The sequence below is a fragment of the Lactuca serriola genome, chromosome 6, assembly GCF_051521515.1.
Source record: "Lactuca serriola cultivar US96UC23 chromosome 6, Lser_US96UC23_V15, whole genome shotgun sequence".
In the NCBI taxonomy this organism is placed as follows: domain Eukaryota; kingdom Viridiplantae; phylum Streptophyta; class Magnoliopsida; order Asterales; family Asteraceae; genus Lactuca; species Lactuca serriola.
In genome coordinates, this window is record NC_136413.1 from 99,828,631 (window position 1) to 99,852,321 (window position 23,691).

Genomic DNA, 23,691 nt, shown 5'->3' on the forward strand with positions numbered 1-23,691 from the left:
TGAAATGTATGTAAATTTGACATTTTTTTAACAACATTGTTGAACAAAAATTGACAAATATTATCCGTATAAGAGCCAAAAGATCCCGATTCAAGATAAACCAAATAAGACAACGCAAGCAAAAATTCATAATTCCCCAATTTATTATATAAGTTCTTAGGGATCAATGTTTAGACAATGCAAACTAGAAATAATTTGTCCAAAAGAGCCTTAAAATACTAGAAAATAACATGTAACTTTTCTATATCTACATATTTATGTCGTGCAATAAACTTACACAGTATAATGCTAAAACTGAGAGCTAATTATTTGATTTTCTTGTGCCATGTATATTTTACCCCAACTGATTGCATAAATGGTACATGTGCACTCTTTTTTTATTTATGTGATTTTTTCGTTAGTTATAGCAGACTACTTTAAAAATGGTAGATATTATTAACCAGTTATAACATTCTACTTTATAAATAATGCTATCTATCTGTTCATTTTACCCATAATCGCAACCTTGTATACCAGATGAGGGTTGTCTTTACAAAGATGACAAATTTTAAATATTACGAAATAATTAAATATCGTAATTTTATCAAATATCTACAAATACAAAACGTCTATCGGATATTCAAACCAATATAGATATTAATTTGAAATATTCATTATATCATTATAAACTTATTAACAAAATATCTATGTTTGTAATTTAATAAATTAATTTTAATCACCGGTCAATCATTATGTTTATGATTTATTTATAATACTTTCCTTTTTCTCACTCATGATATACAATGTGTTATAAACCTAGTTTATCAGTAAAAACATATCCCAACCTCTAAGGGATAACCGATTGTATTTGATATGTTTGAGTGATTTGATGGTATACACAAAGGTTTTATGTTTCACAAAATCTTTTCCTAATGGGAGCAATCATGTTTAATTTATAATTTCACTCTGCAGTTACAAAAATAGTAAGTTTTAATATTTTCTTTATTTAAAATAAAGAACAAAATATGCTCAAAATCTTACATAGGTGCGCGTATCTCCGGACGTGAAAATATCTGTAGACTCTAAAATCTAGAAAAGAAAAAAAAAACCTACAAGGACGAAGAGATTAAATCTCATCCGTTGGTTAAGAATACCGTCTACTCTCAATCACTTGTTATTCTCTCATCCAGGTTGACCCATCATCGCCTCCGCCACAAACCCTCCTCAATCACCCCTCTCTCGTTTGTTTCTGAGAGAGACACAAGGGGAATATATACATAAAAACCTTACTATCCCAGCTTCAGAGACACACACATACATACATATATATAAACATTAATCTATGGATTCAGATCAGGGGAAGCTGTTCATCGGTGGGATTTCATGGGAAACTTCGGAGGAGAAGCTGAAAGAGTATTTCGGTAATTATGGAGAGATTCTGCAGACGGTCGTAATGAGAGACAAGATCTCCGGCAGGCCACGCGGTTTTGGTTTCGTCGTCTTTTCAGATCCTTCCGTACTCGACACTGTTCTTCAAGAAAAACACACCATTGATGGCCGAACGGTATTTCTCCTACCTAGATCTCTTTTTATTGTTATAAATCTTCATTTCATTTACTTCCGCTACTTATTCCTTTCCGATTTAGGTTTATACCTTTATATTTTCTAACCCTAGTCTTGTGAAATAGTGTCTACCACTACTGATTTAGTTGTAATTAATGCCACCAGCTCAGACTTATATGTAGGACTAACGCAAAGGATTTTACTCTGATGAGAATTAAAACAATTACATGATGTGTGTCCTCGCTTTTTGGTTTTTATAACCTCGATTTTGGATGTATTATTGAAAAGGGGAAACTTGCTTTTTGAGAAATGCCCTAGGTGATGGCCAAAACATAGGGCAAATAGTCAATCTGCACCAACGAAATATCGCCAAAAAGACCCTTGGGGATTGTTCTTCAGTGATTTAGAACATTTTTTCAATTATGATTCTTTTTTCTTTCTGATGGCTTACATTTTTTAGCGCATCCCAGTTTGGGATGGAAGGTGTCAAGGTGGTATTGTTATTGAATACAGAATACTTAAGTCAGTTAAAAGAAAGATTTACATGTCACATGAGCTTTGAATAAGGCATTGGTTGTGGGTTGTGCTAGAGAAATTTTGGATTATTTCTTCACTTGTTTGTTGTATCCCTGTGTAATTGCACTTATCAAGATTTTAAGCCTTGAATTTCTTATTGAACAGTTTTTCATCCACTAATATGTTTATGTTACAACACAACATGGATATGAAAAGGAAGCTGTGCTTGCTATTTCTGAGTGTTTATTTATCATACATACAGATACAGTTGATATCATCCTTGTTGTACATGTTTTGACAATTAGCCATATATTTTTTTCAAGGTGGAGGCTAAGAGGGCCCTATCAAGAGAGGAACAACAGGTGTCAAAAGCTGGAAACTCGAGTGGTGGTAGAAGTTTTGGTGGTGGTGGTGGTGGTGGTGGGGGTGGTACAAGGACAAAGAAAATATTTGTGGGGGGTTTGCCACCCACTTTGAGTGAAGAAGGATTTCGTCAGTATTTTGAAGCGTATGGACAGGTAACTGATGTAGTAGTAATGTATGATCAGCAGACTAACAGGCCTCGTGGATTTGGATTTATTTCATTCGATTCTGAAGATGCTGTTGATAGGGTTTTGCACAAGACTTTCCATGATTTGAATGGTAAGCAAGTAGAAGTTAAAAGGGCTCTTCCTAAGGACGCTAACCCTGGTGGTGGTGCTGGTGGTGGTCGGTCTATGGGCGGTGGTGGTGGTGGAAGTTATGGTGCATCTGGTGGAAATTCAGGTTCTTATGAGAGTAGAATGGATTCTAACAGGTACATGCAATCTCAAAGTGGTGGAGGTGGTGGTGGTGGTGGTGGTGGAGGGTTTCCACCATATGGGACACCTGGATATGGATATGGTCCTAGTAATGGAATGGGTTACAATGGGTATGGCAGCTATGGTGGTGGGACCCCAGGGTATGGTGGTGCACCATATGGAAACCCAAATGTTGCAGGTGCAGGGTATGGTAGCGCTCCATCTGGTGCAGCAAGGAGTTCATGGAATGCTCAGCCTTCCTCCGGATATGGTGGTGCTGGAGCTTACGGGGCTGCCCCATGGGGTGGTTCTGTTGTTGGAGGTGGCGGTTCACAGGCGGCACCACCACCTACGGGTCAATCTCCAAGTGGAGGTGCTGGGTATGGGAGTCAAGGGTATGGTTATGGTGGTGGATATGGTGGTGGTAGCGACGGTTCTTATGGGAATGCTGCTGGATATGGTGCTGTTGGCGGCCGTATCGGTGGTGCTCCGGCTGCCAATTCTGGTGTTGCTGGTGGAGAAATTCAGTCCTCTGGTGGTGTTGGTGGCTACATGGGAAGTGGTGGTTATGGGGATGCTAATGGATATGGGAATTCAGGGTGGAGAGGTGATCCTTCACAAGCTTCCGCCGGGAACTATGGTGTTCAGGGGAATGGCGGGCAAGGTGGTGGTGGTGGGTATGGTGGTTATGGTGGTGGTCCGGTGAGGCAGGGTTAGCAAGAGTGATTTTTGATCGTTCAATTAATATGATGTTGCGGATAGGATGACTGGTTGGGTTGGCTTGGTTGATTGATTCTCTCGGTAGCTTGAAGTAATCTATTATCTGTTTTGGTTGGTTGGTTTTTTTTCTTTCTTCTAAATAAGCAGTATTTTTGAGGAGTAGAGTTGGTTAATCATCATTTGCTTCTTCTTTTTCTTGTGTTTGGCTTGGTTATATACTTTATATCATAGTGTGTATTAGATTTTGTTATGGTGTTCTACTTCTAAGATATAATTTTCATATATTAACTGATATGATTCTCTATCTGTTAAGTTGTGATGTGGCAATTCCCGAGGCATTTAGCAATGTAATTATGATATGTAATAAATAGCAAATGGAGTATAAATAGTAGTGTTAGAAGTTAGTTAAGAGGAGTAATGCTGTAGTTGAGTGAGTAGCTGTTGTAGGTAGTGGTAGTGGTAGATGAAAAAGAATTTGAGAATGGCATAATCATTTGTCCCCTGTGGCCTTGTGTTGTACAGGAGGAGAGATGCATTGCTGACTCGCACTATTAAGATGGAGCTTGAAAGTTGAAACTACTCTTATGCTGAAGGTCTGTCTGGTCGCTTACTCATTACATGGATGCACTTGTTTTCTTCATTGGCTTTATGGACAGATGGAGGAGCTTGACTTGATTGTGTTGTGGTATGTCATATGTCAATTTTAAGTGGCTATGGTTATACTCTCTATCCATTCCCTCATTTGTAGATGGAAATTCTGCCGATTTGACATATAAGTCGAGACTTATCTAGTATACTAACCATTAGGTTCTGTGTTTGGTTTGGTATGATGGAATTGGAAAAGGAATAGAAAAAGAAACCATGTTTGTTTTGCCTCACATAATCAAATGGTCTTGAAGGAACTCGATCTTACTCATTTTTTTAGCTTGTGGAGCTGTTTTTTTTTCTTCTTCCATTCCATTTTGTGGTATGTGCAATAACATGTTTATATATGTAGTTTTTGTTTACTTTTCATTATTTTAATTAATCTAAATCTAAATTTTTAAAGATTGCTAAAAGATGTTGAAATTGAAACTTATTTGTGTTTTCTATAATCTTTTATATAATTAAAATAATCTATAAAATAGAGTTAAAATTATTTTTTCAAATGGCAGCTATATACTAGTTTATTCCATCACATATGTTCTCTAGTCATGAATTCAACCATCAAACTCTTGGGGGGTGGGTCTTAACAATACTTTTATGTCAAAAGCTTGTTGGTTAGTAAAATCATTATATTATGTAATATGATTCATTTCATTACCATATTACTTCTCTTACCTAATAAATTGAGCTCTTTAGTTAACAAAACAAACCCGAGTTGATTTCTAAAATTAGTTGATGGAATGATCATAAAATCTAAGCATTTAATGGATTGGTTTTGTATGGATCATATTTGATGCATTTCTGCCTTACAATCTATCAAGTTTACATAAGAAGAAAACACAAGCACAAATCAACATAGCAATGATGTATTGTTTTTCTCTTTCGAAAAAGATAAAATAATGTATTGTGTTTTATTTGGAAGACGAAACCAATAGGGAATTCAATTGAGTACAAAAAAAAAAAAACCAAATGTTGATAAAATGATGTTAAAGGAGCAAGTGACATTTAATTTAAAGAATAAGCCGATGCGATACCCTTGTAAGGATCTCCTAGTGCAACAATGTTTCCGGGCCTTGAAAACACAACCTTAAATCAATGAACAAAAAAGTGATGAGACTTAGCAAGATACACTTTCTTCTATTATCTTATGATTATAAATTGATTACATGTTTTAAGAAAAAAAAAATACTAAATACCTGGTGATCTCCAAGTGTGTGGGTCTTAAAACCAGCAGCACAATAATCAAAATAGTATTCCCATGTACGAATGAATTTTTGGTTGAACCCCAGAGCAAGTATTTTGCTATGAACAACAAACATTAATAATAAATACCACGCCCACAATCATCAAAATGGATAAAAAACATAACAGTTCTTTACCTTTGCTTTTCCATGAAGTTTTTCCTCCAATATCTTAGCGTTTGGTAGTAATGTATCCCTATGTTTTCCACTTGCTCTACACTGTAATAATATTAAGCATTTTGATGAGCTCCTCACCATGAAAACTTGTTAAAAAATAGGACAAATGGTAGGGAATGGCAATGTACTTCTCTCTCGCTGCTAATATCAGCACTATACTTTATATTGTTATTTTCGGTAAAGAATTATAATTACATTATTGTCATAAGTATGAAACTGCAAGTACCTTGCTATTATGTATGAAGAAAAGGCAAATATATTGCTATTTATTTTGTTAAAAACAAAGAAAAAAAGAAAGTAAAGTACATTGCTATTTTCTACAATTTTCCCTTATTAAATAAGACTTACCAGAGGCCGGATGATGCAACCATCGCTGATGTTACTCTGCTAAGTGAAGGCAAGCAACCTCCAGGAAATATGTACTCTTTTATAAAGTCCGAGCTTCGTCTGTACTCATCATACCTCCTGTCTGGGATTGATATGAACTGATGATCCAAACTATATCAGTTACCATTCGACTTTAAAAAGTTTAAAAGAATAATAATAAGAAGAAGAAAACTTGCTTGCAAGACAAAAAGTCCATTGTTTGCCAATACTGATTCACAACAACTAAAAAACTCTTCCATGTATTCATGCCCGACAGCTTCTAGCATTTCACTACAGATAGTCACATATGAAAAAGATTTTAAATACTAAATCCTTAAAATTATGTTATTGAATAATGGCCAACATATTTAAACTAAAATATATGTTAAGCATATTGACTGGAAGATATATGAGAACTCACCAAGATATTATTCTATCGTATTTGTAAGTATGAGGCAATTGCCTATAGTCACATAGTACAAATCTGATTTTGTCCTGAAAGTGCATTTAAGAAGTCGATAAATCAAATGATGACTTTAATATATCACAACTAAATAATAATACCTGTAGGCCAGCTTCCTTCACTTTTGTTTCTGCATATTTTAGTTGCTCCTCAGAGAGGGTGATGCCAGTGTATTTACATCCAGTTCTTTTCACTAATTCAATAGCTAAAGTTCCCCAACCACATCCTATCTCAAGAACTTTGTGTTCCTTATCAACTCTTGCCTTTTCAATCAATGAAGAGATCTTTCTCATCTGTGCTGTTTTCAAGTCTTCATCTTCATTCTACATATTGTAAGTGCGAGTTAGACTTGAATAAGACAAAAACAGAATTCAAAAAAATATATATAATACATTCTTACCTTAAATATTGCACATGAGTATGTCATCGTGTCGTCCAAGAACAATGCAAATAACTCATTACTCTATATAAATAATATAATAGATTAAATGGTTGTAACGTAGTGAGGTGCATAATGAATCTTTACAACATATAAATTAAAAAAATATTACAAATACCAAATCATAGTGGCGAGATATGTTTCGACGTGCTTGAGTAAGAGAATTTTGCCTTGAAATATGATGATAGAAATACTTGGCTGATGCCACTCCAGCTGTTAAAAACATTGGTGTCCACCAGCCCCTAGAGTCGTACATACTTCATGCCATGAGTATAATTAATTAAAGAACAACATATGAAGAGGTGTTAAAAGCTGTAACTACCTTTTGCTAGACTTTTGGGCACAACTTTCTAAATCTCTGTTAATAATGAAAATCTATGAAACAGGAAAACTTCAGTGAGAAAGCACAATAGGAAATTAACTAGTTAAATAAATATAAACCGAAAACCATTAAGTTTACCATAAACATATTTAAAAGGCCTTCCTTTTTATCAACAAAGGAGAAATCTCCATTTATGTAAGCATCAGCAAGACCTAAATCGGCTTTTGTAGCAATCTGCATGGAGATTTCTTCATATTAAATCATTTCGGGTTGGGTTGTATCTCTAAGACAAAAGTATAATTTCTAGAAGAGCTAAGATCGATGCATTAACCTTCCAATAGAATTGGGGATTGTGAACTTTGAGATAAACTTTAAAATTGCTCTTCTTTCTGGTTCCTTCAAAGGTGAACATTGTACCTCCTTCTTCTAATAAACTATAAGAAATAAATATTATTATGTATAAGTTGTGTTATGTTTGAAAGTAACCCTTAAGAGTTTAAAGGGACGATGTTTATTGTTCCTCACATTAAACTTCCCATAGCGATATAATCTTTAAGGAACCTAGCAACAAAAAACCTTGCACCAGTTTCCATTAGAGATGGTACCATATGTTTAGGGTCCTTGAGAATTTCACAGCTCTTACTAAGCATGCCATTTGCAGCAAGCATACCAGCCTTTAACCCATCCTCATGGAACCCATAACCTATACAAATAAATTAGAACCAATAAATATGGAGTGAAGCATGAACGAAAATTAAATAGATAATCTAACATATCATATGAATAGTCAACAAGAATAAAACTACCTTGGTATGCACCACAAAACCAAATTCCTCTCTTCCCTTGAATTTGATTTAGCTCAAGTGAAGCCTTCGATGCAGCAACTGATGGGATTGGATGTCCAGTTGTCCACTTGAGCATCATATGTTTTGGTGTTCGGGGTGGATTTAGGGTAACCAGAAAAGGTGGCCCCTTATCATCAATGTTCTGAATTTTCATCATGTAAATTATATTGTGGAAAATATGATATTTTTGCACTTACATAATTGCGATCAATATAGCATTGATCATACAAACCTGAAGCACATTTAGCCAATATGTTAAGCAAACTTTATTGTCCACGGTTCCAAGAAAGTTCCATGAGCTCCATGCAGATGGGTTCTGGGGCATTAGACTTTTGTCACGATGTAGAAAAATATCACTGCCAACAAAAAAGACTTGTAAAGTTTTAAACCGAATCTGAAATCATAAAGTAATTAATTAAAGAACTAAAGTATTTAAGAGGTTACCTATACACATAATTAAAAGCACCAAGAATTCTTCTTTCTTCGTGTGTAGCTTCTTCTCCTAACATCTTTAGAGTTTCTGGCGCATGCGTAGCCATTATGCAATCAGAATACGTTTCTCGCGATCCATCTTTGCATACAACTACACAACCTGTTCATACTCCAAAACATATTCAACATGAGAAAAGCTTTGAAACAACTACTTTCTATACTAAAAATAATCTTCAAGATCACAAAACTCAAGTATGTAAATAGAAATCACTTACCATTATCGACTTTTGTGATAGATTGGACAATGCAACCCATTCTTATTTGGCAACCTCTCTTCTCCAGTTCTTCTCTGACCTTTTATTCATTTAATCATATAGTTAAAATGATGTATCTCTTAATTGTGGTGAAGCTGATAGCATAATCATTCTACCATGAAAACAGTTAAGGAATCACCTTTTTCACGTAGGTTTGTGACCTCCATCTGATAGTAAACCACTGGGGGCGACCAAAAAGCTGATAAAATATTGAACATAAGTAATCATATATATATATATATATATATATATATATATATATATATATATATATATATATATATATATATATATATATATATATATATATATATATATATTCAAATTCTTTTGAGAACCAAAAGATTTGTGAGAACTTGCGAACTCATAGTTAACTCATCATTTTTCAACACCAAAAACACAATTCTTCTCCAAATAGTGCGTCAAAGTCATATCTAGGCTCAAAAAAAAAAAAAAAAATTAACGATTTTATTTTATTTTTTTTTTTGGTTTTTTTGTATGACTGCTGATGAGCATAATCAACAGTTGTACGGATTGTTAACGAGAATAATCAGCAGTCACTACTGATTGCTCATCAGCAGTTCGTATGGTTGTTGATTGTGTATATCCGCAATCCATATGGCTGCTGATTGTGTACATCTGCAGTCCATATGACTACTGATTATGCTTATCAGCAGTCCGTACAGCTGCTGATTGTACATCCATGCAAATTTCGAAAATAAATAAATAAAATTGTCAAATCTATTTTTTTTAGCTTAGATATGACTTAGACGCACAATTTTGGAGAAGATTGATGTTTTTGGTGTTAAAAAATGATGAGTTCGCAAGTTCTCACAAATTTTTTGGTTCACACAATATATATATATATATATATATATATATATATATATATATATATATATATATATTTATTGACTATGAATAATTACGAAAAGGTTTGTCTACCTGAAGTAGATGATGATTGCGACAAAATGAGAGAACAGAAAAAGCAGAGAAACTCTTAACTCCTTCGGCAGGGCAAGACCATATGGAGGAGCAAACTGGAACCTGTTACAAAATTTTATATCATATATTCCCACTTAAATTGTTTTTATCTGTTCAAATATTAAAAAGCTAATTGTTGAAGTTTTCTCACAAGATAAGCATTCTGAAACAACTCAGAGTAACCATGTGACTTGAGAAAGTCCCCCAATGTTTCATTGCGACTAAGGTCTTGGTTGTTTTCAAGCTCTTCAAGATACCTATATCATTTATGATATTAGTTTTGAACTACTAGCAAATTTGCTTTAATTATATTATTTGAAGCCTATATGTTTCATTTCAAAGCATGAATTCATGTAGTATTTTCAATTTGTAAAATTTACCTTAATACATCATCTTTAAACTTGGTAATTTCTCTAATCATCTTCCAGAAGTAAGGATTTAGTACATTCCTTTTTTGTGCAAATAAACCTGATAAACCATTTCGACTGCCCCATTCACAACCATTGCCTTCATCTAAGCTTACGGAGAATGACATATCAGAAATCTCAATATCAACTCCAAGCGTCTCAAAGAACTCTATCATGTTGGGATATGTAACCTAGATATTCATCAACTGATTAGTTATATATATATATATATATATATATATATATATATATATATATATATATATATATATATATATAGGACACCCAATTAAAATTAATAGGAGTCTAGATAAAACATGACTAAACTTTTACTTATGAAAGTCAAAATAGAACAATTCTTCCAAAGAATACAAAACCATTTAATTTATATCACATCACCTTAACAATTAGACTAAACTACAAAAATGGTCCCATGGTTTGCAGAAAACTGTGGATGAAGTCCAAAATCTTTTCAACTTGCACCAACAATCGAATTTCAAATCGTTTTGGTGATTTTGGTCCCTATCAACTTGAAAAACGATTATACCCTTATATTTGTATTTATTTCAATTTTATGTTTACTTTGATAATTTTAGATAATTAAAATAAAAGAAGGCCCCACCAACCCTACACCTCCCCCTCTCACCTCTCTCTCTCACACACACACATACACACACACACACACTTCCTAGTGTTATCCCTCCCATCATTATCGCCACTTCATATCCTCCAACATATCCTCTGGTCATTGCTCCAACCACTTCATCTCCTCCGACAAAGTGAGAGCTGAAAACCCTAGAATCTATCAAAATATAAAAAGTTCAAATCTTTTTAGTTTGACCATGTCTATCTCCATATCCCCTGTTTTTTACAGTGACACTATGCTCTCCGATGAGGTGCTTGTGTCTCACAACCATCTTTCCCTCTCTTCAAGGATAACAAACATCATCCCCTTCATCTACATCCCAACCATCACAAACTACCATATGGTCCATCATTACCGTCTTCACCATTTTCGTTTTTCTGACCTGGCCAAGATCATCCAGTCAACGAGAAAATACACTCATCGACTGATATCTAAAACACCACCAAACAATCCCCTCTCAGATTAAAACTATAAGAGCACCATCGTCATTAATTTCTCACCATCTCAACATACCAATACTATAACGCTCGCAGATTCGGCTAGTCAATTTAGAGATAATAAACGTTAAAAATGACTTTTTGATAGAAGACTATTTAGGATAAATAATCTTAAGCAAATTTATAGTATATTTCACAAGGATTCCGTACATATAAAGAATGCTGAAATCCGACTTCTAACAAAGAAGTTATGGCCTGTCAAAGTTTCATGATTAAACCGGCACGACTTCGCATATCGTAAAAAGCAAATTTTTGATGAAATACTTTTTGCATTAGCAATCTAAATGAGAGTCGTAGTAGACGTTAAACCGAAAGCGTGAATATAGAGAACGTCTAAATCTGACTTTGTTAGAGGAAGTTATGATTTTTCTAAGATTCAACGTAGCAGTATACAACCCGGAAATCGAATTTTATATCGATCAAATATTAGCCGACACAACCTAAACGAGAATTGAAGATCTCGTTAATAGGGGCTCAACGATATAAAGACATTCGAAAACGGATGTCGGATGACAAAATTATGAATTTTTAACGCACTTTAACTATCTAAGCCTGTTAAAATATAACTTTAAAAATAAATCAAAGTTAGCCTACGAAGTCTAAACGAAAGTTGTAGATCTCGTCGATACCTACGCGTGGATATAAAAAACGTAAAAAACGGAGTTCGTATGCGAAAGTTACGGATTTTAGAAGATAATTAAGTTTGGATTAACCAACGAGTGACACGTGGCAAAATCTAGGCCACACCTTCTTCCCCACGGCTTGCCACCAAATTTCGACACGTGGTACATTACGACCAGCGTAATTTTTGAGTACGCCCAACGTAACCCTTAAAATCCATTATGCCTAGCATAATTCTTACACCCAGCGTACTTGGGCGCTAGTAGCTATAAATAGAGCTTATTTCTCACGCTTTTCTTCACACCTCTTCAACCAATTCTCTCCCAAACCTCCCAAGGTCCTAATACCTTATCTATACCCCTTCCTAGGAGTTAGTAGCGAGCCTCAGAGCACCGGAAATCCCCAAGAAGAAGAGCTTTTAGCTCAGAGGTTTCTCGCTAAACCACCTGTAAGTTAAGTTATGCTTACCGTACTTTAAGTATAACTTAAGTTTAAGTTCATTATCTTATTATGAACCTATAAACAAGATTTATCAGTGATTCCAATTCGTTATACTGATTGATCTACTTATGGGGATGATGTCTAGGCTGGATTTAGTGAGGTGTTTAAAGTGAGATTTCCAAACAGTATACTTCGTATATCAAACGGACCCTACCTCCGATATGATCCTACCTGGTTGCTCCTTATTTGATAGATCTTGAAGTAGACGTTGACTTAATGATGAATCTAGACTAATAATTAGTCGCAATAAATATTAGACTAAAACTTAGTGATAATGATACTAGGTTTCGTCAAAGGAAAAGACAATTGCTAGAAACGAAACGTTGTCCGAATTTCGAATCGTTACTTTAACATGTGAGTTCATAGTCCCTTTCATGAACATGATTTTAATACATGTATTAATAAAAGTATTGAGTATATGTTGAAAGTTTATATGTGAGTTATATGCTTATTATCTGGAAATATAAATGTTATATATATATATATATATATATATATATATATATATATATATATATATATATATATATATATATATATGATATATGCTACGCGAACCAGACATGGTTCTATATGTGTTAAGATGTATTAACATGATAATAATAATAGAAGTATTATAAATGAGAAGATAAATGTACGTTAATACTTAATACTTTGTATAAAATATTACACTAAATTAGGATAATATTGCCGAAACAGAGTTGGTATTGAAAGTTGATTATAAGGATTGTAGGTTTGCTTAGTGATGAAATAAGACTTAAAAGAAATGCTTAGTTCAGTTAAGTTTGGATATTGGGTAGTATCTTATTAAGGGTACGTGTGTGATCAGAATAGAGAGTAGAAACTCTGTTCGAGGAGATTAATGATCGATCGAGTATGTCCTACGTACAAAAGTACTTTTTATGTACCAAGTCTTTTTCAAAGCTCTGCATCTCAGGTGTTGCTTGTGTCGGGGTATTATTATGTTATGGGGTACGAGTCCTACTCATACCAGGATACTATAATGTATGAAGTCCTTTTTTGACAGTATTATGTGTTGGAGTACGGTAGCGTACATGAGTACTTTATTAGTATTTCCCCATACTTTTTATTTTGGCGAAATTTGTGTGTTAGCGTTTCCTTTCACAAAGTAATTGAGGGAATTTTGTAGACTGCCTAATAGAGTGTGTCAGTAACAAACCACTATTAGGTATGTATGATGTTGTATTGCCGGATAGGGTGAGTTTGGGGTAAAATACCTCACAACGTCAGACCACTGCTAGACATAGTTATCTAGATAACCACCAATGACTTAATTGTCTTGTGGTTTTATTTTACGAACAGAGGCTCATGGTGAAACTTATTCCATTCCCCTAATTTGATGTATTTATTGATCATCGGTTACTGCCAGGGAATTTCCGGAGCAGCGTCGTCAGTTTGTATTTTATATTGATCCTTTAGGCTAGATCTTGTAAGATCATTGTATAGGATCAATATGTGAGAATCGATGGGATGGGATGGATTGTTTTAGAGATATGACATATCTGTGTTAATGATAATAGTTAGTTTTGCAGGTTTGAGATATACATTATTATCACATTGCGAGATTGAAATCCATATGTACTCACCAGGCTTCCCAAATTGACTTACTCAGTTTATTGTATCATAGGTGGCTATATGAAATTTACATTCTGCTGAGAGATTCAAGGAATATTAGACTACTAGTTTAATTACTGTAAGTCTTGTAATATTTCGTTATGCTTATGTTTCTGTATTGACGATAACACCTAATGTTTTAACATAAATAAAATACATTTCTTCGGAAATGCTTTGATAATATCATTATCATATTTTCTGGGAACAAATTCCAGTAATATTATTCTTCAAAAATGATACTCTAATTTTTAAATAAGCATACATAAATCGGTATTTTCTGGTCGTGAAATGGGGATGTCCCATTTATATTAAAATTAATATAAATATTAATTTTAATACTTTTTAACGATAAAAAAATATAAAAAATATAATACTTTTTAATATTATAAATATAATATTAATTTATATTAATATTCTATCATATCTCTATAAAAAAACGCATGGATATAAAGATCATAAGTAAAAATATAATACTTTTTAACGATAATAATTTAAACGAAAACTGTAGTAGACTTAAATACGAATACACTGATATAAATATTTTTAAAATCTGAGATCATTTGAAGAAGTTAAGATGTTCAGAACACAAGACCTAAGCCAAATAATAAGACTTAAGCAACCAAGTAGCCGAGGGTACAGTGGCCATAAGCATCAACAACCTTAAACACCTTATTAATTATTGTCCGACATAAGATGACTTGAGAAAAACCTAAAGAAACTGGTCATAATAATTGAACGTGTATAAAAACTTATTTTGCAACAAATATATATATATATATATATATATATATATATATATATATATATATATATATATATATATATATTCTAATAAATGAATAGTTTTAATCTTCATTTGACATGTGTCACTCTAATATAATTTTTCATTAATATCATGCCACATGTCAAAGAGATATATTAGACAACACTTCAAAATTCAAATTTACTTTTTTTTTTAAATATATGTTAAATTTGAAGTTATAATAACTTTAAAAATTTGGTATATCTCATAATTAATGATTTATTTAAAGTAATTGATAAATAATTTATGAATTTTTATTATGAAAAATTAATTTATTTTGTAACCGTGGTTCCCACGGATTATAAACTAGTATATATATATATATATATATATATATATATATATATATATATATATATATATATTAAAGACTAAGTATGCACAAAAAAACATTAAGAACTAAATATGTGCAAATATGTGAACTTTAATACTCTGTTAAGTCATTTTCTTTGATTTACCTGGAATGACCTATATAAAAACTTAGTAATAAAAGGTGTACAAATCAATCAAAAAATATTAGGGGTGTGTATGGGGCGGTTTGGTTCGGTTATTGGTTAAAACCGAACCATAACCATTATGTTTGGTTAATGCATTTTGGTAGCCATTGGGTATGGTTAATATTGGTTATGGTTAATGGTTTTGGTTACTGGTTAAAATTGGTTAACCATAATGTTCAAAATAATACAAATGATGATAGTATATTGGCATAAAAAATGAAAATAGAATACTAAAAAGTCCTGGACGTCAATGTTTGTAACCTAGCTTATAGTAATAGAATAAAATGTGTATCTTTAATACTTAGAGTGAGATAACACACAGTCACATTCAAAATCAAAACTTTCAATAAAATTAGAAAACATTAAAAAAATGACATTAATAATTTCATATATTGATAATTGATATTAATATTAAAATAAAGCCAAACATTTATACACGTTCAGTACGATTAAATCAAAAACTATAAAATAGAAGAGTCAGACATTCATATTATGTGTTCTTTGATAAAAACAAAATCAATCACTCATATACATTCAATGTGATTAAGTCAAAAAAAGTAAATAAAAAAATTCAAAAAAATACATTCTTCATATCACAGAGTCAAGCAGAACCAAAAACATAACTTACCTAGAAGTCTTGATTACAAAGTCAAAAAAAATCTTGGAATATGACTATAAAGTTAAAACAATCTTTGATTATAATTAACGGTCTAAGAAGCATTCAATTACGATTATGAGTGTGGAGATTAAACTAATTGTTAATAATATTTACAAATTGTAGAATTAGTCAATTAGAAATTACAACATTAATTAATAATCTAACTCAATGCATGATTGGAAGATTGTGTGTGTCGGCGTGATCAACCTTTGATGGTTTGATTGTTCGTTCGTCTCCTGATAGGTACGGATTAATGGATTGTATTTTCAAAATTTTAATGGATCTTAAATAAGTTTGACTATATTATTTTATATATAATCTATAATTTTTATATATTAAAATATGATGTTAACGATTCGGTTAATAATGGTTTGGTTAACCTATAAAACCATAACCGAACCGTTAGTTATCGGTTAACAAAAATTAGAAACCGGAGCAACGGTTTTTAAAATGGTTCGGTTATTATGGTTCGGTTATATCGGTTAATTTGGTTTTGGTTCGGTTTTTCGGTTATTATGCTCACCCCTAAAAAATATAATACCGTCATTATCCTATTTATATTAATATTAATATTTTATCACATTGACCGGCTTTTTTTTTTTTGTTTTTTATTTAATTTAATTTAATTTAACAGCACAAGTAAAGTATTAACATACACCTAACATTGTATGTAAGTGTTTTTTTGTGAGTATTCTAACATTCTATCATATCTCTATATCAAACCTCCAAATATTACTCGTAAAAAAGCAAATTTACATCAGAAAGTAACAAAGCAATAGCTGTTGATTCCTATGATTGGTTGTTGTGCCACGACTTTAAAAAAGGTAAACACATTTCCTCATCCTTTTTTGTGGTGGAAATTGTCTAAATGAGCTGTTGGATTTTGCATTCCAAATATAGACACGTCGCATTTTTGGTTTAATATTTTTTTAACAATATGTTTTTCATTTATGTACTAAAAAATTATAATATCCTATACCACATTACACCCTCTTCTCTTCTATGTTTATTTACTGTTCAAATTAAAACACTGGACTAATTATAAGAACCGATTAAACATTTGTTTGTTTAAGTAGTAAATCATATATTTTTCTAATTAAATTAAGATATAATTGCATGATGACAATTGATAAATAACTTACACAATTCTCAAGAGCATTTGAACGTTTTTAAAGAACATTCAACGGGTAGGTAAAGTTATGCAACATGAATGGAGGTAACCATCATTTGAACATAAATGAATGTATGAATGAAGGGAGAAGGAATAGTCTATAGTTACCCGATTGAAGACCATAAAACCCAGGTCCAAATCAACACCATCTATGGTGACAGTTTTGGCATGACCGCCGAGGTACTCCTCCTTCTCGTATAACACCACCTCAACCCCCGCTGTTGATGCTACATATGCCGACACCAGCCCACTTATACCCGCACCTACCACCGCCACTCTCCTCTTACACATCCTCTCTCTCTCTCTCTCTCTCTCTCTCTCTCTCTCTGTGTGTGTGTCTCTCTCCCTGCAATGCAAAAACAAGTTCAAATGATGAATAATCCATGGATATGAAGATTTAAAATCTATAAAACCCATAACACATTAAACCTGCAGATTCAGAGATGAGAGTGAAGTTGGTTAAGAAAAAACAGCTATTATTTTTCCTCTAAGCCAACAATACTGAGAGGTCACTGGGTAGTACATAAAAGGTCCAGGGAATGGACAAAAGATGTTGGGTAGGACATCATATATGAAGCTCTACTAAATGGATAAAGTTAACAAGTATACGTACAGATAATATTTATAATACGTAACACAACAAAGACCAATAGAAGTCAAGCATCAACTTGCAACTCGCCCCACACACATATAACAATTTTATAAAGTTAAGTATTGACATAGTTCGGTAAAATTAGCATGGTTACGAGGCCAAGCATGTAGATGATTAATCTACTATTATCATAAAGTTCAAGCATTGGATTGATTTACTTTCATCAGCATGCAAAGTCCATAAAAATGGAAAAAGATTAAAGAAGAAAAACATCCAAATATTGGGCTTTAACTTTTAAGTTTATGGTTGAGGAATGTACTTGACTATTGCCATATATATGTAAAAGAATCACCATGCTATTCATTCCCTGTCAGGATTATAGATGTTGAATTAACACAAACAACTAGATTTGAACTAATCGAAAAAAGACCTATATATATATATATCGATTATGATCGAATCATTTTGATATCAAATTTATATTTTCTAAATGCAATTTAATAAAATAAAAAAGTATTTTTATATATTTTTGGACAGTTTATAAATACAAATTGGAAAAAGAAAGGGAACCAACTAATCTTAAGTTTTGGAATTTATACCCAATGGTAGAGACAAATGAAGGAAACAAAAACAATGAGCAACTGAATGCTAATTAAGATATTCGCCACAATATAAGACGGCTCTTAAATTTATTGTTTTACGAAAAATCCAGAAAATTTAACATTATTTATCAAAAATCCAGAAAATTTAACATTATATATAAAAAACTCATGACTATTTTATATATTAGGAAAAAAAAACTTCAGTTAATTTTAAATTTTAAATGAGACTTTTATCCGACAACCCAAATTTACCTGATTGCGAATCCGATGTGGCTTTCTTATGACCTTCACTACTAGAAAACTGCCCCATCACGTATATCAGATTCCGTAGGTAAGCTGTAGGTACAACATGTTTCTTACGGAAAAAGCTTTGTGGTAATTGGTTGTGACAGATTGCCTACATAATTTTCTGTAGGTAATTTTCCTAAGGTTTTCCTACAACTACATCTATCTATGGCTTAGCTATGGAACTTGTTTTACTATAGATTACCTACAATGCTTTTACCTACATATTATCTACGGGATTTTAGCTATGAATTGCCTACAAAAATATTACCCACAGATTCCCTACAAGAAATATTACCTACTGATTCCCTATGACTTTTCCAAATTTTTGTAACAGATTTATCTATCGCAAATCCATCGCTAAAATTATTTAAAAAAAAAACATAAAAAACTGAAAGATAACCAGCTTTCTTTTGCCTAAAATGCCGAAAACCAATAATACACTACAAATGCAGAAAAAACCCATTGCATTCATAATTCAACCGGACAAAATAAAATGTCACTAACATTCACAAAAATCTAGGAACTATGTAGCGGATTACCGGATGAGTTGTTTATAAACGACCACAAAAATAAATTGCCTAATACATTTCAGCTGTTTAACATTCATAAAACTAGGAAATATTTGGCGGATTACCCGATGAGTTGTTCAACTTTCTAAAATGACCGCAATTTGTTCTTCTACTTGAGCTTGTCGCACATCCATTTCATGTTGTCTTATTTGAAATCGTGCATCCATTTCAACTTCTCTTTCTTTCAATTGCAAATCCAATTTAGCTTACGGAAAAAATAAAGTGCATTGTTCTTATATTTTCGACCCACTCTGGGTCTTTACCAGTCAACTTTTTCTACGTAAACAATAGTATATTTGATGTAAGTAGTGCCAATTGAAAAATATTACTAATATTTATAATTAATATACTAATTAAAGAAGAACATCCCTTATGAACAGTCAACCAGGGTATTGTTCAAGGGTTAGTTTAATCCATGTGCACTATTCATCGACTTAACCGATTCATTGCCTCAAATACATCTGTTTCTTCGTTCTCTTTAATCGGCGAGTTGCTCTTTCCAATGATAATCTCCACCACTTAACTTCGAAGAACCCCTTCTCACTGCCAACGACTCATCTTAACGTCGATCTCACGTGCTTCGATTTTTGCCGTCGACTACCATCTAAGAGGTCGAAAACGTCGACATCTATTGTCATCTATCTACGAAATTCCTCTTTTTGGAGTCGATAAAAAATTTTCCATTACCACCGTCTCTACGTTCCAATCAGTTTAATACATGTATGTACGACTTGTAGCTATCATATGCTTCATCGTAACCATCTGCAATTACTTCCACTATTCTTTTCTGTCTCGTTCTCTATTCCACATCACAGAAACTCCAACATAGTAATATTGTTGTTTCTTTTGCCCAATATCTACCTTATTCGTGTTTGTCCTGTGGAGGTTTGGTGAAATTCTGTTCCATAGTAAGGATTAATAAAATTGAATTTTTCTTATTGCAGACTCGCTGGTGTTGTCACTTGATGGTAGCATTTTAACTTTTGAATCTCTGACCAAAATGTCACACCCCAAAATCGAGAACGGCGGAATACGTTTTGGGGTGGAGGACGTCATGTACAGTATCATTACAATTGCATAATAGTAAAAACAAGCGACAACAACCATTGCATTTACATAGTAAGTTTAATTACAACGAGTTCTGTAAAGTTTAATAGACACCAAAAGTATAACAAAATAAAAGATGGGTCTTGTATGTGCTCTATCTTCTCCAAAAGCTGCACCCGTACCTGTCTATGTTTGACCTGAGGATACAAGTTATTTTGAAAACGAGTATCAGCATAAAGCTGGTGAGTTCATAAGAATTTAGTGTCGTTGTTGCATAATAGTGTTTACAAACTTATAGAATAAAGACTGAATTTTTATGTTTATAAGTAGTAGAATCCTTAGAAAATCCTATATTTTCCAGAAAAGTACTTAGTGAGTAAATCCTTTGAGTTGTGTGTAAGCATTATCATTGAAAACCTTCAGTTGTAAAAATACGATAATAAATCTCATTTGAGTAACATAGGTGAAGAAAAGTTATGCCTGTTGTCAGTAGTAGTGGTGCAAGCTTCCATTAGTAATAGATATTTACTTACTTCGGGATGTTAGCTTAGACTTAAGTCTTAGTGTATTAATTTGGATATAGGTGTAACCCTTCATGTGACCATTTGTATAGTAATAGAGAACCCTATGGCCTTCCCGGTCATACGTAGTGTAGTGAAGTAGTGCCACCCCTGGGCCTGGTCGGCTCGGACTATAGTTAACAGCCGGGATGTAGTAGTGTCTTCCCCATATAGATCTATATGTGTAGTGTTGCCTTCCTTCTGGAAAGCTCTGGTCACATGGTATAAGCGCGGTAGGGTGTCTTATAGAGAGATAGTGTGTTATACTCTGGATTAGTGTATTCTCTTGTATTATAGTATAGTAGTCTTTTGTATAGTTCATAGAGTGTTCTCTTATACGAGTATTAACTTGTAGTATTAGCCGTTATAGTGGGTATAGTAGTAGTAGAGATAACGAGTAGTAGTCTTAGCTATACCTATTATAGCTAACTAGAGTGTATGATTTCTTGCCTTCGAATATCAAAGGTATTGAGTGTGATGAAGACTTTCATATCTAACACGAATATATATGATATATAACTAAGAAATCAATGACAGTCGGACGGATAACAGATACCCTAAGACCACATCAAACGAGAACAGGAAATAAGGCGAGCTATCGGTCCTAAGTCCTTCAAGCCTTACTTATATAAATATATTAGTGTAGATATATTTTAAAAGAAAGTAATTTAAACACAGTTTTAAAAGCAGTTCAATAACAATTTAATCTTAAAAATGTATCTGATAATCAACTAAAACAGTTTTATTGGAAAGCAGCTAAAAGTGTAGGAAAAATCCCTTTTTAATGATAATTTGTAAATCACATATGATTTAATAATAAAAACTTGTAGAATTTATACTTGTACCCCCCCCCCCCCCAAAAAAAAAAACATGTAAAAATATTTAGAAATGTTCATTGAGGGGTATGAACTCACTTGCAGCGAGTAGATCGGGTGGAAGTGTCGGATAAGGGTTAAGTGTAAGCTCGGGACTGGAGAACACGCGAGGTTCCTATGTAATATGAAGAGATATATAATTGTATCTAATTAGACTTTGAACTACTAATTAGTTGAGGACATACTCTTCTAGTCGCGAAAATACTTCATTTCAAGTGTTTGGAGTGACCCGGGTGACATCTATGGACGTATAAGGCTTGGATATGGAGTTTACTCATCAAGAGTAAACTCCCAAGAGAGTTTACGACCCTAACAACCCACTCCCCATGAGTTTACGGCCGTGAAATCATGGTGGGGCATTCTAGGGTGCCAAATGGCCTTATAACATTTGAGGGGTGATGCTAGTTTTGGTTCTAGGGCATTGGAAAGTAATTTGGACATTCTAAGGGCCATTTGAGGAGTTTACGGCAGTAAACTAGGAGTTTATGGCCGTAAACTATTATGTGTCCATTCAAAGTGTGCTTTGGTGGTCCTAAGTCAATCACATATGATTCCAACTCATTTTACAAGAAAAGGGGTGAATTTAGGGCACCATTTAACCCATTTATAGGAGTTTACGGCCCAGGAACCCATCCTTGGGGGGCTTACGGCCGTGAACTCCTAAGGAAGTTGTTTTCATCATGTTTAAGGCTTCTAATTCGTTTGTGGTTGCTTCTAGATATTAGATCAAGGCTTATGAGGTGTGTAAGTGGCATTTTAACACCTTAAAAGGAGTTTACTACCCATGAAAGGGTGTTTACGGCCCAAGCATGTTCTTGGGCAGTAAACTCATGTTTACTCACTAAATGATGAGTTCAAGGTGTTCCAAGTCCAATCCAATAAGTCCTTAAGTCGTATCTAAGCTCTAAAGGTGGTTTGGAAGGGTTTTAAGGCTCAAAAACCCCCATTTACATGTGTTCACGGCCTAAGGCTGTTCCAGGGCCGTAAACACATGTTTATGATCCTATTCCACAATTTGAACACGAAATTGAAGGCTAAAGATGTTATACTATGAGCTAGGATAGTTATCTTACCGATTTGGAGCTTGATTTAGATGATTTTTGGATCAAACTTGGCTTTCTAGAGAGAGAGTAGAGAGAGGGTGAGAAGTTTCAAAATGAAGTTATTTCAACTTTAAATATGGTTTAGGTTTGACACACGGGGGAATTCTACCCGATACCGACGTTAAACGGGGCATATGGTCGTACCCGATTAAATTGTCGCATTTAATGTTTTTGTAACTAAAACTTCTTAAAAGGATATTTAGGGTGTTTCCCGTATTCTTAATTTACTCCTACCCTTATGAAGTCATAGTAAAAGTACAATTTTTTTTATTTGTTTGATCCCAATGTTAACGGAAAAGTTAAATAAGTACGAGTTCTATTAACGGAAAACGGTTTACGGTGACGGAATAGTTTCGGGTTGTCACACAAAATAACCTTGAAGTCATCTTAATGATCAAATGTTTGATCTTGAAGGTAAATAATTAAATATAGAACCCTTGGTTATAGGTGGATGTCAAGGAGGCTTCCACATACTGTAACATCCCATTTTAAGAAGAGTAATTATTATTATTTCGTATTATTGTAGCCCAAAAATCAAATAATAAATATTGGAATGTTAGTTTCGGGGGTTGAAGAATAATATTGGACTTAATTTGAAAGGATCTTGAATGATTGGGGTTAAAAGAGTAAATTCTGGACCTATGTTGAAAGGATTTGTTGAGTGAGGGGCTGTTGTGTAAATTACGGATTAGGTTTGGAAAAGATTCTTGAAGCCAGGGTTAAAATGGTAACATATAGATTAAATTTGAAAGAAAGGAGGTTGGAGGGGCTGGTCTTGTAATTATGGGAAAGGTCTATGAATGGCGGGTATTTAAACGTTACCCACCCGGTAACC

General features: G+C 33.3%; 2 protein-coding genes across 3 annotated transcripts; one reads left to right on the forward strand and one right to left on the reverse strand.

The window, feature by feature from the left end:
* The first annotated feature begins 1,095 nt into the window (after positions 1–1,095).
* Positions 1,096–4,473, forward strand: LOC145056574 (heterogeneous nuclear ribonucleoprotein 1-like). Of its 2 annotated transcripts, XR_013685831.1 has the most exons (3): positions 1,096–1,543; positions 2,382–3,648; positions 4,080–4,473. XR_013685831.1 is itself a non-coding variant. In XM_079004264.1 (2 exons), the coding sequence occupies exons 1-2, from the start codon at positions 1,322–1,324 to the stop codon at positions 3,552–3,554; spliced, it is 1,395 nt and encodes a 464-aa protein (XP_078860390.1). In that variant the 5' UTR covers positions 1,096–1,321; the 3' UTR covers positions 3,555–3,849. The 2 variants fall into 2 exon arrangements, 1 of the variants encoding a protein (XP_078860390.1); XM_079004264.1 differs by lacking the exon at positions 4,080–4,473 and having other exon boundaries at positions 2,382–3,849.
* A 585-nt stretch (positions 4,474–5,058) lies between these two features.
* On the reverse strand, positions 5,059–17,807 carry LOC145056573 (uncharacterized). Its single transcript, XM_079004263.1, has 23 exons — positions 17,650–17,807; positions 17,329–17,566; positions 10,166–10,383; positions 9,937–10,042; positions 9,747–9,848; positions 8,941–9,000; positions 8,763–8,841; positions 8,500–8,647; positions 8,288–8,411; positions 8,017–8,197; positions 7,736–7,913; positions 7,542–7,644; positions 7,349–7,444; positions 7,211–7,263; positions 7,007–7,130; positions 6,850–6,912; positions 6,551–6,772; positions 6,408–6,481; positions 6,184–6,277; positions 5,969–6,105; positions 5,582–5,662; positions 5,399–5,504; positions 5,059–5,288 (listed from the first exon to the last, which is right to left on the reverse strand). Exons 2-23 carry the CDS (start codon positions 17,509–17,511, stop codon positions 5,208–5,210), a joined length of 2,613 nt encoding a protein of 870 aa, XP_078860389.1. The 5' UTR covers positions 17,512–17,566; positions 17,650–17,807; the 3' UTR covers positions 5,059–5,207.
* Positions 17,808–23,691: the final 5,884 nt, after the last annotated feature.

Coding starts and splice junctions, on each gene's coding strand:
- LOC145056574 (XM_079004264.1), top strand. CDS start 1,322: ATGGATTCAGATCAGGGGAAGCTGTTCATCGGTGGGATTTCATGGGAA. Junction 1,544..2,381: donor ACACCATTGATGGCCGAACG/GTATTTCTCCTA, acceptor ATTTTTTTCAAG/GTGGAGGCTAAGAGGGCCCT.
- LOC145056573 (XM_079004263.1), bottom strand. CDS start 17,511: ATGTGTAAGAGGAGAGTGGCGGTGGTAGGTGCGGGTATAAGTGGGCTG. Junction 9,001..9,746: donor GCAATCATCATCTACTTCAG/GTAGACAAACCT, acceptor ATATTTTATCAG/CTTTTTGGTCGCCCCCAGTG. Junction 7,445..7,541: donor ATCCCCAATTCTATTGGAAG/GTTAATGCATCG, acceptor ATCTCCATGCAG/ATTGCTACAAAAGCCGATTT.